The sequence below is a fragment of the Ptychodera flava genome, chromosome 10, assembly GCF_041260155.1.
Source record: "Ptychodera flava strain L36383 chromosome 10, AS_Pfla_20210202, whole genome shotgun sequence".
NCBI lineage: Eukaryota > Metazoa > Hemichordata > Enteropneusta > Ptychoderidae > Ptychodera > Ptychodera flava.
Window position 1 is genome coordinate 27,330,098 of NC_091937.1, and position 16,200 is coordinate 27,346,297.

Below are 16,200 nucleotides of genomic sequence, written 5' to 3' on the forward strand. Positions count from 1 at the left end.
CACAGCAGTGGCGCCGCGGGGCTAACCGTGTAAACTATTCATAGGCACTGCCTTCCCAGAGATACGGGACTTCAGTTTCGATGAAAACTGTGTTCTATACGACAGGCGTGAGATACAAAAAAACCAACATACCAGTTCAACATAGTTTTAGATTTTTGTCCGGGCGTGTTTCTCTGGAGACACGTACGTACGTGTACACGTCCATCGGCAGGTTGAGAAATTAATCATTTGGAAAGTGGATGACCATACGACTAATCAATTCCCTTGTCCTACTAAGTCGGCGATTGAGTAACTATACTGATCATATGATGGCTTCGGAAAATAATTGTCGAAAGGCACAAATAGAAAAGTGTTTTCTCCGACCGCGGTGACTGACATGCCTGTCGGCTCATTATTCGCAAACTGCGGCAAAGTTCTTTTCCTTCGTGGATTACGGCCGATTTTCGAGAGATTTTCGTTGCTGCCATGAATTGATGAATTTAATGTGAATTATCGTGCAGATGATTGGCTTAAAACGTTTCCCGATGGACAGGGAAAAATGTTTCATGGGAATTTTTGTGGCTGCCTATAGTTTAGGCCTACGTATGAAACAACATTGTATCAACAGAATACCCGTCTTATTATATCAGCTTAGTCACTTAGACAGATAAATCCAAAAAGTCCATTCCATTTAAAGAATCAATTTCAGAGCATTGGCTTAGGAATAGGCTCTATAAACTGCCGACAACATTTTAAAACAACAACAGAATATGCATGTGGGGTCGAAAAACGATAATGTCGAACATCTAGCTGTGCAATACATGTTATTTTTTGCGTGCTTATGTCTCTAATAAAAATTCTGCTATATGACAGGTGCAGCCAACGGAGCTATTCATCGAAAAAGCTATTCCGGAAGCATTTTTTGAGGGCAGGGGAAATTTTAATTTTACTAGGGCAGGGGACATATTTTTAGGTGGCAGGGGAGCAAATTTTAGTTTTTTTTGTCGGGCAGGGCAGATATTGGTTGATTGTCCTGGGGACAGGGCTTGGCGAAAAACGAGGAGAGGGGAAGCTACTTTTAAAACGGGGACAGGGGAATTTCAGCCATGGTGTTTCCGGGGATGGGGACACAGGGCAAGTACTTATACCTTTTAAAAGTTACCCAGACTACTTAGCTTATCGATTGACCCCACATCTCACTCTATGTACTGCGAGATGGAAACCAAATAGAAGGCCACTGCAGTATGTTTCTGCATGGGAATGTTAATTTTCAGGGAATTTTTTTCTCAGGGCAGGGGAAAATCAACAGGTTTTTTTCATCACAGCGTATAGGGTAGCTTCATGTCTGCAGGGGAAATGGAATGACAAAATTTCGAGGGTAATTTTTTCCAGGGCAGGGAAAACCGGCAATTTTTTTTTCGCCACAGGGCAGGGGAGCTTCAAACATTCACAGTGGGGAGGGGAAACAGGCAAAAATATGTGGGGAGTGGGAAAAAATAAGTTTGAGTGCGGCAGGGTAAGTCGAAAAATTTTCAGTGGGAGGGCAAATTATGAACAGCTAATTAATTACCCTCTTGACTTAAAATTAGTCAGTTCACATTACTTGTCATGTACAATATATCTTATCATTTCCGGGGATGGGGACACAGGGCAAGTACTTATACCTTTTAAAGGTTACCCAGACTACTTAGCCTATCGATTGACCCCTTTTATAAGGACCCCTTTAAAAGTGCATTGTTCGTTGGCTGCACCTGATATGATAATTGGGGGCCTTGAACAATTTCGACCCTATGGAAGTGCGAATTTGAAATTTTGAGGTATTGAGGGGTATCTGACAAAAAAATTTCTATCGCGATTCCTCCAGACAGATGCCTCCTCGCCCCTCTCATCCTCCTAATATTGTTTTGTGAATGCAACCTTAGAGTGCACCAGTAAGGATTTAAGAAACAACGATTCGTTTTATGTGCTTGGTGTAATTATGTCAGTACTTACGAGAGATGACAGCTTTAATAAATAACTTGAATGTCGTCGTGTACCAGGGAGCAACCTACAATGGACTACTTGCAAACAGGACGTTCATGGCTGATCAATAATGATTAAACTGTGGGCGTGATTCTGGTCACTGATAAACTCAATCGATTATTGGAACCTTTGACCGCAATACCCTTTTGATCAACCTAAGACGTAATGCCATGCTTTTTTTATTTAGGATCCTCCATACATTGTAGAGTCCACTTGCACATACATATTTGCTATCAAACATTGCACACAAACTTCATCAAAGCAATGAATAATCTGTTCACTTTTCGAAAGATAGCCTTGGGGACCAGCAGAGCTATCAGTCAAGGAAGTGGGGGGAAAAAACTTTCATGCCCTATACTTACCTCTGGAGGGCGCTCTTTTGGTGAAACGTGTCGTGATTGCAAAATGCTATTACACATTAATTTTATGCTCAGAAATACCGTTATAATTCTAGGAGAAATACTTTAGGTAACTTCTAGTTGTAACTTTCTGATATTGTTATTACTTTTGATATCATCACGTCTTTTCACGTGTTATGTCTCGTTTGATGCTCCGCCCACAATGCAACAGCTTTCACTATAAATACCTTGCCACGTACACCTTTGCTGCCGTCGTGGAGTCGCATCACCTATCCCTGGTCTTTGCGGGCCTGGATTTGTTGAGTTGGTATGACAGACTGGAATACGTCTATTACTCTACTGTTGTCGACACTGTCATGGTGTACAGCATGAATTATTAGTTGGGTTTTTTTGTAACGTCATGTTCACCGAATAAAGGTTGGCGTTCACCTTTAGTGATGTCTGCTGCACTATTATTACCCGGCCACAGAAGAAAATCCATTAAATCCTCCATCGGATTCGAATTCACAATGTACGTTACCTAGTCACCTAGCCAAGACATCACATGTACAGTCAAAACCACTTAGCTAAATCCCCACATTTTAATAAAAAGTAGTTGAACTCTACATATAATTGATTAGGCCCTGCTCAAAACACTAGATAAACATACAAACATAGTTCGAATTTGATTAGGCTATTAAACACACCAGATATGTCTAGCTGAATTACTCTTCCTTGCATTTTCAAACAAGTCATCGTTGATGACACAGTCCCCACTTGTTAATAGGTACTTGGATTACAAGTCCTTAGAGGGGATTTAGTACTGTTCATTAATTGGTCTCAGATTAAGAATGAGTTCAATGGTGGTAAAAACATAAAACCAACGTGGGCTGGACCCTAATTACAAGAGGTCATTAAATAAGTCAATTAGTAAAAGTTAAAGGTCATTAATAAGTAAATTAGTAAATGTCTATATTTAAATATTAAAGCAATGTGAGCTCAACATCTAAAGTAAGTTTCATGAAATTTGATGAATAATTTCTTTATATATCAGTCTAATTAGGAAAGTTATTAAATTTGCAAATCAGGAGTTAATTGACATGACACTACTACATATCAATGCAGGTCATTACATCACCAAAAGATCAACATCTGTGCCGAGCTTCATCAAATTTGATGCAACATTTCTAAATGGACGTATGAAATAATACAGTATGACATGAATCACTGCATGCTTTTTGACTGTTATAAAGTCGTATAAAACAATTGTACCTTTAACCTGTTTCATTTTATGGTGACAAAACAACGAGCAAGGGGATGTTATGCAACATTTGCAGACCTCAGGATAATTACTAACGAAAACACAAGAACAAAGAAAGACATTGTATATTCTGACAGCACATGACGCGGAGAGAAAGACACACTACTGATATGACTAGATGTGTATACGGTCTACTGCCAGAGTAGCTATCTCTGACGAGGATTTATTGTATTATGTTTTTCAATATTCCTGTCAATAAATCAATTCATACAAATGTAGTTGACACCCGTGTGAGGCGTGTAACAAGAACAATTAGAAATCTAGATCTGTTGTATATAATCAGTTCGTGTACACTCTAAAATAGGAGACGTTTGCTGAAGTCATTACCTTTTGTATTGGCCAATGGCAGAAGGGAATTTCTCATGACTATTTAAATTTGTAAAAGCGGAAGTGAACGTACGATTTGCGGGAACGAACCCATTGGCAACATTTGGTGGGGTTTTTTAACCGCAGTTGACAGATATTCGGTGTCTTTCGAATGAAAATATATCGAAAATGGTCTACACTTTAAAATGGCAGCTTTGGAGGGTGGTACGTGCGAGATATTTCTCGTTACATCATTTTGAAGTTAGTCATTGAAATACGCAAATCGCCATCACACTTTCCCGCGATTTTAACGTTGACAGTCGACTAATTTTTGCGGGCGTTTTACGATCGTAGTTCTAGCTTACTTAGTTATTTCTTATATCATTCGTAGGGGCAGAAAACTAGCTTTCTAATAATGCCTAACACTTGGGTCCCACGGATAGGTGCGCAATGGTGTGCGGTTTTGAAAACGGGAAGCATTGTTGATCGCAGGTCGCCTATTGCAGCCGTAAGCCCTGCGTACAGGACTGTTTTCCCGGCGTTATATCGAACTGGGGACGAGGACATGAAATGACTGGCCATTCGATGGTTACATCACTTGTGCGTCCTTAGCTAAAAACGTCTTGAAGACATATGAAAGTGTCTTCCCTCCAAGGCATGAACTTTACGATGTTGAAGTTCCATGATTCTGTTGCTGCGACTCTGTTGTTTTTCTCGATATGCGGAAGCGAGCAGCGAGCGATATGCGCATGTGTCAGACCACAGACGTACGTCTTAACGTTGGCGGCGGTGTTCCGCATGACGTTATCGACACAGTGATTGGTTCATTTTAGTCACATGGGCGTTTATGGGATATATTTTGAGCGTCTCCTATTTTAGAGTGTACACGAACTGATAATTATATGTAGCAGGTTTTACCAACTTCACAGAGTACTCTCAGAGTTAAATCACTGATTACAAAACTTTATTTAATATGTAAATGAGCTAATTATTAATTTGACACGCCCAATGCTTCTCAGCATAATTAGATATCTATCAGATCAACATCTGTAATACGTTTCCTCAAATGCCGTTTCCTTTAATGCTGTAATTTTGGAGTAATATCACTAATTGCAAACTTAATAAATATGAAATGACCCTAATTAACTTGACACTGCCCAATGTGTCATGGCACAAGTAGATATTTATCAGATCAGTACCTGTAGCAGGTTTCACCAAATTTTGTGTCGTAATTTCAGAGCTATATGCCTAATTACAAAGTTCATTAAATAATGTGAATGAACCATCAATAAACTTCACACTATTAAATACTTTACAACACAGTCACATATCTGTCGTATCAGTATCTGCAGCAGATTTCATCAAATTTGGTGCATTTATTTCGGAGTTATATGACTAATTACAGAACTTCATAAAATATGCAAATGTGCTAGTTAATAACTTGACACTGCTCAATACTTTTCACTACAATTAGATAGATATCAGATCAATATTTGTTTCTGTATCATCAAATGTGGTGCAGGCATTTCAGAGTTATGTCTCTAAATACAAAAGTTCATTAAATATGCAAATGAGCAGATAATTGACATGACACTCACAGAACCATCAGAATGTTCTGAGATTGTAATCTGTGAAAAGATTTATGAAATTTTCTGTAGCATTTCTTGATGTTTGTAGACACTGTCATTACTGTCTCCATAGGGAAACCATTATATGAAAAAAATGATATTGCATAACTTCATTAATTTTCACCCAATCAAGAATCAAACACCATGTATTGGTCTTCATAATTATTGCAAACTGCAGTGGGAGTCAAATTCTGCTGAAAAGTTATTTCTCTTGGAGCGTAATCTTTGTACTTTTTCTCAATTTTTGAAAGAACAAACACAAAATGCCTAGTTTGCTGACATGTAGCTACTGTAGAAGCTTGCCTTTACTTGATTTTCCTTGTGAGAAAATAGTTGCCAGTATTATGCAGTAATATATCATTTGTTCCTTTTCAATGAATTTATTACCTACCAGGCATAATCATCAACACCAAAGATTAATTTGTGAGACAGACAGCAGACAGACAGACAGACAGACAGACAGACAGACACACTCACACACACAGAGACAGACAGGCATCGCTATAACATTAGCCCACGTGTGTGAACACGTGAGCTAAAAAAAATATTTCATAACTTCATCAATATACAAGCTACACTAACCAAAATCGAATCAGTTCTTGCAAGTAGCATATGGTACCTGTCTACTAAATCTGACTTGAATTTGTTTAGGCGTTTTTGAGTTATCGTGTAAACATACAGACAGACAGACAGGCAGACAGACAGACAGACAGACAGACACCACACACACACACACACACACACGGACAGACAGACAGACACGACGCGATGACATTAGTTCACGTTTTTGAACATGTGAGGTAATATGTCTCCCCGGACGGTGTCCGTTGGGACTCAAAAGCGAATCTAAAACTTTGCGAGCATGGGACTGTCCTTTACGCACTAAATATACTCTAAACCTAATAACTAGTCTAGAAATCATATATTGTAACTGTATTTCAACTCCAATCATAGTGCTAAAAAACATGCTGACCCCTGTCACACAGGTAGGGTTATTTAAGAAATACAAGATGATTATCAATTCTGCTGTGGCTAACAATACATTTCGTCTTGGTGAGTTCAAGCTGGGTCCTTTAGAGTAACTTTGAGTCCTTGGAAATTACAAAAGCAATTCATTTCTTATGGTTATAAAAGATATAAAGCAAAGCTTCAGCAAGAACTGAATAATTTTTAATTTCCTTTATATGTTCAAACAGCAAATTTCGAAATGGTATAGTCGGACCGTGATAAGGGGAATCTTAGCTAAAGGGTTAGAACACAGATGACTTGACAACAAAAACTCAACTGCAGAGATTGCTTGGTAAAGGGTGCATAAAATTCCCCAAACTTCTTTCTGCTTGATGAAGAATATGCATCTGTCAAAAGTTGTCATGTGGCACATTGGAGACAAGCACATTAACCCAAGTGTGTTCCATTGCAACCTTTGAACTCTGCAGAATGAAAGAGATTTGGGTGGGGATGCTGAAATGACTACAAAATTTGTACTTCTAGGTGCTATTATTTTCACTTAGTCATTTGGTTTTAGTGTGGGATTAGTTATCTGCTCTTGCTGAATGAAATATTTATTTTTTTTCAGAGATACAAAGAAGCTTTTTCACCTTACTGTTAGAAAATATATGGAAGTTTGACTAAGTTACTGTGCAGAAGTACATGTGATCCCACAGACTGCACAGTACAACTTTAAATGGCAGGGCATCAGTGATGTTGCACTGTTGTCAATGACATAGGTTCCAAGTAGCAAATAAACAGGGATAAGTTATTACCATATGAACTTTTCACAATTAAATGAAATGTTATGTAACTAGTTCTGTTGTATTAACCATGATCTTGCAGTACATATTGAATTTTTACACCACAACTCAATTCACACAGGTTTTGTATGTTGAACTGAAACTTCCACCCAATGGGGACCCAGCTGCTGCGCCAACTGTGCTAAACAGGAGAACTTTGGGAACAACTGCTGGAGGGCACCAGAGGCTTCCAAAGCAATTCAGCACCTCCAAGGACATCCTGGAGATGTGAAAAGCCTTCCATGCACTGCCTGGAATCATCTTGGAATGAAGGAGAATCAATTCAGCAATGTCAAAAGTGGTTTTTCCCATGCAAAAGGAGAAAGTTTTTCACTCCAAGTTACAAATGGATAGAATTTACAGTTTATGCCAGACATTAACAGCTACAGGTACGACTTTGACTTTTTGTGTGATTTTCTGCTTAGCAATGCATCAGTTGCAGCATAGACCCTAGAGAAAGGGTCTTTTGTTCCAGTACTTGTTTTTGGAAATATGGTGTATGTAAGGCAGAAGATACACTCAAAAAGAGAGAACAGATTGTAATTTACCTTTGATATTGACATTAAAGAACAAGTTTGCTATGCACTAGTCTTGTGAAAGTGCTGTTTCTATACCTGGAGATGAGCAAAGCTTTTCAGTGCATTGGTGGTTCTCAGTAGCAATTTGAGCCCATATGATTGAGCGATCTAGTCAGCCAGTCTGCATACATTATTTATCACACATGATCATTAGTGTGGTCTGTCAGAGTGTAGGGATTGCAAGTTCTCTGGTTTGAGTGTAAAATTCAGTAACACGGATATCACTTTTATGGACTTGCTCATGTCTTTTGTCTCCTGTATGAACTATCACAATGGCGTGTGGACAATTATTACACATTAGTTATCCTCTATCCATACAGGCAGAGTAATAATGTCGGAGGCTAACCTGCAGAAAGTTCCCAAAGACTTTGAAATTGAGATGCTAACAGTGATTGGTGAAAGCCCAACTCAGACCAGTGGGTCACACTTTACAGATGGCAAAACTCTACACAGAACGAGATCAAGCAAAAAACAGATAAGGCCAACCCAGTCTGCAAGCTGTACTGGTAACCCTGACAACCAGTTCTTTGTCAGCATGAGGCATGCATTTGTCCCTTTCGCAGGTTAGTTGTGTTGAATATGCAAATGGTATGCAAAGGTACCCAGTATTTCTCCACGACAAATTTTACAATGAGGCTTGAAATGTCAATCTTCGATGTATGATTATTGTCTTACATGTATGACCTGTGACCTGAATAGGGCATGATTTATGACCCCAAGGAATGTCAGATTCATGATAACGAAAAGAAAATATCCATGACGTTTTAAAGGTCAAGCCAATAAATCTTGAATTAGTTGTTAGCAACGTGCTAATACCAAAAAAGTAGAAAGTTTATTTTTTCCAGGTTTGGATTATAAGCACTTGTGCTTGTACTAGGTACCTTCTCATCTTTCTATGTACAGATACTTTTGTGAGTCTCTGAGTGAATAGCAGTTGACCAACATCCCATAATATGTTTTTGCACCAGGTGGTGTTATGCTAGCCGCTGACTATTCACAGCTTAAGCTGCGTATCATAGCTCACCTGTGTAAGGACAGGAAGTTGATTAAAGTTCTCAACAGTTTGGGCGATGTCTTCAAAATGATAGCTGCTGAGTGGAAGGGAGTGTCTGTTGGAAAAAGTCAATAATACACAGAGACAGCAGGCAAAACAAGTAAGTGGAAATGCCGTTTTGACAATCCATTAGAAATTCCTTTTCCTTTTATTGGAATTTTGAGGTTATGGGTACACAAAAAACAATGAATTCAACCATTTATCCAAACTTTTGGCCATTAAGATGAAAGTGGAAAGTTTGTTACAAAAAGGCAGTTATGGGAAGTACAGAATGTTTATCTGACCAAACAGTACGCTTATGCGGACAACTATGAAGTAGGCTCCCAATATCCACAATATTCCACAGTAATTCTGATCTTTGTCACACCGAACATCCCCATCCCCTACTAAACACACCACAATATAACAGTATAAGCGATTCTATCAATGTGTGGCGGTCATAACTCTGTTAAGTCAACTATAGAAAATGCTTGTACACATTGGTGAATGCAACTTTGTTCCATCTTGTCACCAACATACAGCCACAGTTGTCAGACAACGTATATTCATAAGCTGTGAATTAGGTGAAGTACTGTTCTGTTGGGAGCACATGACACTGAACATGAACATCCCCTTTAAACTTTTTTCAATCGGAGAATCAGTAGATTCTTTCAAACAAATTGATAGAACATGTATCTTTTTACATTTTCATGAGAAAATCATAATATGTGAAGTGCAATGTGCACTTTTCTAATCTCATTACAGGTATGTTATGGTATGATATATGGCATTGGATCAAAAAGCCCGTGGTGAACAGTTAGGGTGTATGAGAAGAGGATGCTGGGTATTTCATTGAGAGTTTCAAAACTAAATACTCAGGTAAGAGACTTTCACTATCTTGTTGTCAAATAGCAATATACCTGCATATGCCATACACTGCTCCAAAATAATGTATTGTTTGAAGTAATGTTTGGCATACTGTATGTGATTGTGGCTACATGGGTACAATTATAATTCTTGAGTGTTTGAATTTCATTATCAGAACCCTTTCTCTCTGACCTGATTTTCTTTACACCAACAATTTTATTTATAAAATTATTTCTGTACTTCATTGTTTTGTGTTCTTTTCTCAACCCCCGTAATGTCAGATTCTCAATACTTTGGTTTAGTCAATTGATCAAAAGAGAATGGCATTTGACGAAAAGTGTAAATAGTAAATAAATAACAATAAGCTATGATACAATAGTTTTCATCATTATTTTCCAATGCACATGCTTTAGAGGTTATCTGAAAATAAATCCATCTCACTGTATTTATTACTCACATCATTTATTAGAGTCAAATCACAGTTACTGGAACAGTTAAGCTTTCATTCCTGGCAGATTTTGACATATGTAAGACAAAAAAATGGCAGTGTATTGCACACTGTATACCCTGATGAAATTCTAGATTGTGTGGTAGTGTATATCTGCCTTAGAACATGCAACTGTGAACCAAATATAGGTGCTTACTAAGGCTTCATGAACGTTTGAATTTTCAGACTAATATTATGTTTTATGCTTACAACTCTACTTAAGAGTGATGAGTATCCATGGTCAAGTGTCTGGTATCAGAAGTCGTATTGTGATATTTTCATATCACTAAAGACCAAATGACCTTTAATTTGTTTGCCTAGAAAAGTAATTAATTGGCATTTTCTTCATCAGGCCTTAAGAAGTACATGAAAGACACCATTGCATTCTGCAAGGAGCATGGCTATGTCCAGACCATCCTGGGAAGGAAGAGATTCCTGCCAGCCATCCACGATGCAAACCTTCATTCCAAAAATCATGCCGAACGTCAGGCCGTCAACACAACCGTTCAGGGATCGGCAGCTGACCTGGTCAAGATTGCCATGGTCAGCATTGATAGGAAGTTGGCTGAAGTCTTTCAGGACACAAGGAGGCCACACAGGGTAAAATGTCATTCAGAAATAGGTAGGTTATCCTGTGCTATGAAAAAAGTTTGATTCTATCTTTGGCTGAAAATCTTGTATGGGGCATCCTCTTGAGCTGTACCATAAAGGGCATCCAATGAGTGAGTGTCATAATATATTCATTTATGCAAAGTGTATTATCCAGTGTTATTTGCATATGCAAATAAATGTTAATTAATATACGTATATATATTGCACCCTATAAAACATGCAAATCAAATCATATTGAGTCATTGCCTGTAGTGAATGTATGCGTATTTGTTTTCAAAAAGTCTATCTGCTAGTGAAGTCTACTGGTACTTTTGTGTGTCTTGTTATCCTAATTGGTCATTAAATCTCGTATGTATAACTCCTCACAGATGCCTCGCCTCAAAGACGCCGAAGCAGGAGGTTGAATACATCAGGTGTCAGCAATCCCTCTGGAGGCTACCTGGTCTTGCAGCTCCATGATGAGCTGATCTATGAAGTAAACCAGGAGGACACAATTCAAGTAGCACAGGTGGTCAGGATGGAAATGGAAAAGGGATTGTTCGCTCAATCACCTTTTCTCATTTTATTGCTCATTCCGAACCTCTGTTTTACTAACTGAATATTTTAGATATCTAAAAAATGAGTAAATATTGTACTTGTATGTTTGTTTATGATTTAAAACAGAACAATCTTCCTCATACAGTTGAACACTACTTTGATATTCCAAAGCACTCGTATCCAACACGTTTAACACAAGTTGAAAATTTTCGTATTCCGTGCTCAAATTGACAATTTCACAACATAACATTAGGTATGCAGCTGTGATGTGAAACACTGGAATCCCTGACTGACTATCTCAAACAATTGTCAAGTAGACAAGTTTTCAAGTCCGCATTGAAACATCACTTACTGAATCTACATTAAAACTGTTTGTTTCTATCCCCCATCACACTTAAGCTTGAACTGAATAATTATTAGTATACTCATGGGCCATGAACTCGACTAGTCCTTTTAGACTATTTTCATGGTCCCCGCCAGATTTTACAATACTGCAATGTTCTTCTTTCTTTTCTTTGACTTTGTACAACTTCAGTAATACACAGTTTCTTATAATTTTCATTATTAGTCCCCGCGGACGAAGTCCGGCGGGGACTTATAGATTGGGTCCCGTCTGTGTGTGTCCGTCCGTCCGTCCGTCCGTCCGTCATCAACAGTTTCTCAGACACTGCTGAACCAATTTCGTTCAAACTTGGCACAAAGGCATAGCACTATGACCTACAGATGCATGTCGATTTATTTTGTGATACGATCGAATTTGGCCGCGAGGCGGCCATTTGTTGCGATTTTTCATGTCTTTGGACCATAACTCAGACATCCTTGAGCAGATTATGTTCAAACTTGGCACAAAGGCATAACACTATGGCTTTCATATCCATGTCAAATAATTTTGCGATATAATTCAATATGGGCGCGAGGCGGCCATTTTGTTGCAATTTTTCATGTCTTTGGACCATAACTCAGACATCCTTGAGCAGATTATGTTCAAACTTGGCACAAAGGCATAACACTATGGCTTTCATATCCATGTCAAATAATTTTGCGATATAATCCAATATGGGCGCGAGGCGGCCATTTTGTTGCAATTTTTCATGTCTTTGGACCATAACTCAGACATCCTTGAACAGATTCTGTTCAAACTTGGCACAAAGGCATAACACTATGGCCTACATGTGCATGTCAAATGGGTTTGCGATAAATCCAATATGGCCGCGAGGCGGCCATTTTGTTTGCGATTTTTCATGTCTTTGAACCATAACTCAAACATCCTCGAACTGATTCTGTTCAAACTTGGCACAAAGGCATAACACTATGGCCTACACATGCATGTCAAATTATATTGCGATACGATCCAATATGGGCGTGAGGCGGCCATTTTGTTGCGATTTTTCATGTCTATGGACCATAACTCAGACATCTTGAACCGATTCTGTTCAAATTTGGCACAAAAGCAAAACAGTATGCCTTCATATGAATACCAATTTATTTTGTGAAATGATCCAATATGGCTGACAGGTGGCCATTTTTTTGCGATTTTTTCATGTCTTTGAACCGTAACTCAAACATCCTTGAACCGATTTTGTTCAAACTTGGCACAAAGGCAAAGCACGTACTATGGCATGCATATGCATGTATCAATTAACCTTGCAATAGGATCCAATATGGCTGCAGAACTGCCATTTTGTTGGAATTTTGCATGTCTTTGAAGCATAATTCAAAGGTCATTACACCTATTTTGTCCAAACTTGGCACAAAGATCAAGCACTATGGCATACATGTCAATTTACTTCGTGACATGTTCCAATATGGCTGCCAGATTGTAAATTTTTTTCCAATATCTCTTAATCATATGCAAATATTTCTTAACCAATGTTGTTGAGACTTGGTACAAAGATAAAGTACTATGGCATACATATGCATGTCTACTAATTTTGTGCTATGATCCATATGGTCAAGAGACAGCCATTTGATTTCAATTTTGGTGTGATTTTTTATGTCTTTGAAACATAAACATAGGTCACTGTCCCTCGATGGACTGATTTTGTTCAAACGTGATACGAAGATAAAATACTATGGCTGCATTCTTGTGCACATTAAATTGTTTCATTATATGATCCGAAATGGCTGATTACAACAACATACCCAATCCCATAGCATTTCGAAAATTCCACAAACCATGTGTATAGTATGTGCCGTCATGACACTAGAGGCAGTGAGGGCATCGTTATGTGTGATGTAATCAAAAATTCCTTCAGTGGTTCATTACCGGCAGAGATGAGTCATTTATTACATGTTCCTCAGATTACTTTATTATGCAAGTCACAGGCCTGATGCACCCATTGCATCAATGTCATTCCACAGCGACCTAGACCACAGCTACCTAGACACCAATGATTATAACAAAATGGACAAGCGGGGACTGTGTCATCAACGATGACTTGTTGTACATACTGTGAAGCATCTGGTGAAAAAAAGCATTCATTCAAAGGGCTATGAAGTTATCTGTGGTACTACCAGTCAAAATTAAAGTTGGTCCAAACTGGGGAAGTCTGCAGTCAATGACTTGTGATGAAATTAGAATTGTCTGCAAAATTGTGAATGAAATAACTTGAATTATTGAATTGATGAATTTACAAAATTCACCTTTCAAATTTCCTACAATAACATTGGTGAAGAGAATTCATATTACAGGAACCAGGCGGCCATGATAATTGCCAGTTTTGACTCCAAGTCACAAAGGTGTATCTGATCTCAATATTTTTGCTTCACTGGATGCTTGTGATGAGCAGGTGTTAATAAGACGGAATTTACACAAGAGTATCTCATTGTTTTATTAAAGTACCATCCTTGCACTACTGCAAACTGTATTTTTCCATTAAACTGCAAAGTAAATAATTCCATATTGTATTTTTATATACATATTTTGACTAAGCTTATGCATGTCAACAATCAATTCATTTATGTAATGTAATATACTCTTATTTTTTACTCAAAGTGCCATTTACTTCAAAATAGAGTTTTTGTTGATATCAACTTTGATCTATCTTCTTAAAAAAAATGAAATGTAAATTCATTCGTGCTGTCTACATACATTTAAATTCAATGGAGTTAGACTTTTCCTTTAAGAAAATTTTCATGAATATCGATTATTTTGATGGCTGTTCTCTCGATTTAGTTGATAATGAATTCAAATGAACTTATTATCACAAAAGTAATTGCAATGTAAACTCTATGACAATTCTTCAGGGTAGATTATTTTTATGATAGTGCAATTTCAAGACCTTCTAATATAAATTGATCATTTCATTCTCATATTTAATGTCTAAAACTAATTGTCAGGGATCTCTCTCTAGTGAGATTTTACAACAAAGTGGCATTTTGCAGAAAATGCACCATAGTGATGTTACAGGACAGTTCAGAGTTAAAATGGAAACTTTTACAATGGTTATCCAGTGATATATTGTATTACAGTATGGCATTTATAATGTTCGTGTATAGCAACAGTTTTGTGAAAGCATTAAAATTTGTAATATTCGAATCAATGTTCTTGGTTTTTGTCATAAGGCTGAAGCATTTAAGGTAATATGCGCCTCAGTAGTGAAAAACTTTGTCAGTGTATAAAGTTTGGTACTAGAGAAAAAAAATTTAATGACATTTACCAATATTTGAAATTCAAAATGGCGCCATCACTCTATAGGGAAAATGATATTTTTGATTTGCAAAAACTAAGATGGTGAGAACTTTTCTTACTCAAAGACCTTAGAAGGAGCCCTGTTACAACCGATAACATAGTAACTAACCGATAACGTATCAATCCCGATAAGGTGGTAAAAGTTACCGATAACGTATCAAAATCAACCGATAACGTAGAACGAACCTATAACGTAGTATTTTTTCTAACCGATAACATATCAAACCCGATAACATAGCAAGAATTTACCAATAACTTATCAAATCAACTGATAATGTAGTAACGAACCGATAATGTAGTAATTTTTTCTAACCGATAACTTAGCAATTTTTCCTTACCGATAACGTATCAACAAATTTACCGATCAAGTATCAAATCAACTGATAACGTATTGGATCAAGTGATTCATCGGAATATATTCATGGGGATACATCTATCCTCGATCGATCTATCGATCTATCCATAGATCAATCAATCGAGCGAAGGTTTATCGATCGATGATTGATCTATAAATCGATCGACCTTTCTATCGATGGTGTGATTGAATGACTTGATTGATTGACTGATCTATTAATAGAATGATTGATAAATCTTTATATATAATATATCGATCTTTAGATAGATAGATCGATCGACGAATGGATAGATAGATCGATACCTTATGTAGCCAAGTGAACAATAACGTGTCAAATCAACCGATGACGTATCAAATCAACTAATAACGTTGCCAAGTCAAAGAATAAAGATTCAAATCGACTGATAATGCATCAATTCAACCAATAAAATATCAATCAACCAATAAAGTATTAATAAATGGAACTTAGCCGAATATAAATGATCGTGTATCTTTCGTGCTTTCATAATCAACCAGTTATACCTTAAGAGTACATATAGTTGGAGTATACTGTTTTCATGATATTAACAGACATCAGGATTCCAATTCAATCAATTTGGAAATCAGCCCTAATTAATAAGTATTCCTGCAGGATGATAAAACACACATGTGAGTGT

At 37.5% G+C, this 16,200-nt stretch overlaps 1 protein-coding gene across 1 annotated transcript; it reads left to right on the top strand.

Moving 5' to 3' along the window:
* The first annotated feature begins 9,816 nt into the window (after positions 1-9,816).
* Positions 9,817-11,559, top strand: LOC139141590 (DNA polymerase theta-like). The gene is made up of 3 exons (XM_070711184.1): positions 9,817-9,874; positions 10,702-10,971; positions 11,330-11,559. The coding sequence occupies exons 2-3, from the start codon at positions 10,716-10,718 to the stop codon at positions 11,557-11,559; spliced, it is 486 nt and encodes a 161-aa protein (XP_070567285.1). The 5' UTR covers positions 9,817-9,874; positions 10,702-10,715.
* Positions 11,560-16,200: the final 4,641 nt, after the last annotated feature.